The sequence below is a fragment of the Sinocyclocheilus anshuiensis genome, unplaced genomic scaffold (genome assembly GCF_001515605.1).
Source record: "Sinocyclocheilus anshuiensis isolate Anshui unplaced genomic scaffold, SAMN03320099.WGS_v1.1 scaffold420, whole genome shotgun sequence".
NCBI classification, from domain to species: Eukaryota; Metazoa; Chordata; class Actinopteri; order Cypriniformes; family Cyprinidae; genus Sinocyclocheilus; species Sinocyclocheilus anshuiensis.
The window spans coordinates 130,529-132,021 of NW_015557082.1; the positions used below are offsets into that span (position 1 = coordinate 130,529).

Consider the following 1,493-nt stretch of genomic DNA (forward strand, 5'->3'; position numbering starts at 1 on the left):
TCTCTTTGGATTTGAGACTTTAGTCTTTGCAACTTTACAGATCTTCTTTATGCACCAAGAGCTTTTAACACTCCAAAGAGAAAGGAAAAATTGAAATCGCATCATATGACCCCTTTAAATGTGTGTGTGTGTGTCTCACACACACACACATTTATATATTTACTTTTGTGAAATAATTATAAAAACTAATTATATCAAATTTGTAATGTAAAAACAATATGTACTGCACTAATAATTTAGAATCATTTTACAGTAATTGTACAGAGTATATAAATTTAAAAATACTAAAAAATAATAATAATACAAAATAATAAATATTTTATATTACATAATTAAGTTAGTTTTTTGGTCAAATTTGGCAATAGTTCATTTGATTGAAATACCCTGCCCATACAAATTCAGTAGTAATCACAACCCAATGTCTGAAACAGGTAGTACTTGCTTGTGTAAATTGTGCTGTCAGTGGGCGTTTCAAAAGACTGCTGTGCACTTAATTTCAAATATAATACTGAGAGGGATTCGGAAACAGGCAGGTCACCTCGTTTTGCGGGTTAGCATAGGGAATCTTTAGGGTGTTCATGGCCACTGTTAGAGCCTTCATAGCTGTGAAGATATTCTGGAAAACCAGTTTAGTGTATCCACGCCTGTCTTCTTCGGAAAAGCCCTTGCCATGAATAATCCTCATCTGCTTGATAAAAGTCGTCTTCCCGCTTTCTCCAGTGCCTGAAATCCACAATAAATAAATAAATATTACATGAAACAGAAAAGGGATGTCAAATGCTAGTTCTGAAACCAGGTCATGGAATGACAAAAATGGAGAACCGAAAGGAATGCAACGTGCAGATGATAACATTTGAGGCTTTTTTCACCCGCAAAGGAATGTTATCTGTCCTGTTAACAGAGCATCCACAAAGCGAGATGTTTTAATCGTGTTTAGACTGACAGCTGGAGACTGTCAGAAAGTATGCAGCTGGATGTGTTTGGATGCCTTTAAGCTGAGGTGTCCTGCACCATCGGGGGACTTTCTTGGCTGTGAACTCTATAACTACTTCTCTCGTATTGTTTGGGTTTAAGTGATTTGAGCAGACAAGCGTTAACCAGTTATCAGTGACTTAGACTGTTCTCGCTGTTTCTCAAATGGCAAATATTTGACGGGCAAACACATCACACATCACACATCGCGTCAAATCAAATCAAATCAAATCAGTGTGAGCAGTTTTTACCCACTCCATTATCACAACGAGCAGAAAAAAAAAGTCAGGCATGCCCTGATCACTTGATCTCTCAAGAATGTGTCCCTCAAGACATCGCGTGATAAAGAGATTAGTCATACTAACTTGACATACAACTATTTCCATGTAGGAGCCACAACAATGGATAGGTAATGTGACATGTCAAGCAGTTAAAACACCTCAACATCATCCCTCAATTTAACTTGCCACAACAATGGCAAGTTAAGACAAATAAACACAGTTAAGACAGTTATATATATA

At 36.6% G+C, this 1,493-nt stretch overlaps 1 protein-coding gene across 3 annotated transcripts in view; it reads right to left on the reverse strand.

Annotated features, from left to right (window-relative positions):
- LOC107676979 (guanine nucleotide-binding protein subunit alpha-11-like) overlaps positions 1-1,493 on the reverse strand; it is a 19,662-nt gene that overhangs the window by 15,995 nt on the left and 2,174 nt on the right. For all 3 annotated transcript variants that reach the window (XM_016471752.1, XM_016471753.1, XM_016471751.1), the window contains exon 3: positions 539-723. In XM_016471752.1, the coding sequence (XP_016327238.1) occupies positions 539-723 (185 nt within the window). The remainder of the gene's footprint in view (positions 1-538; positions 724-1,493) is intronic.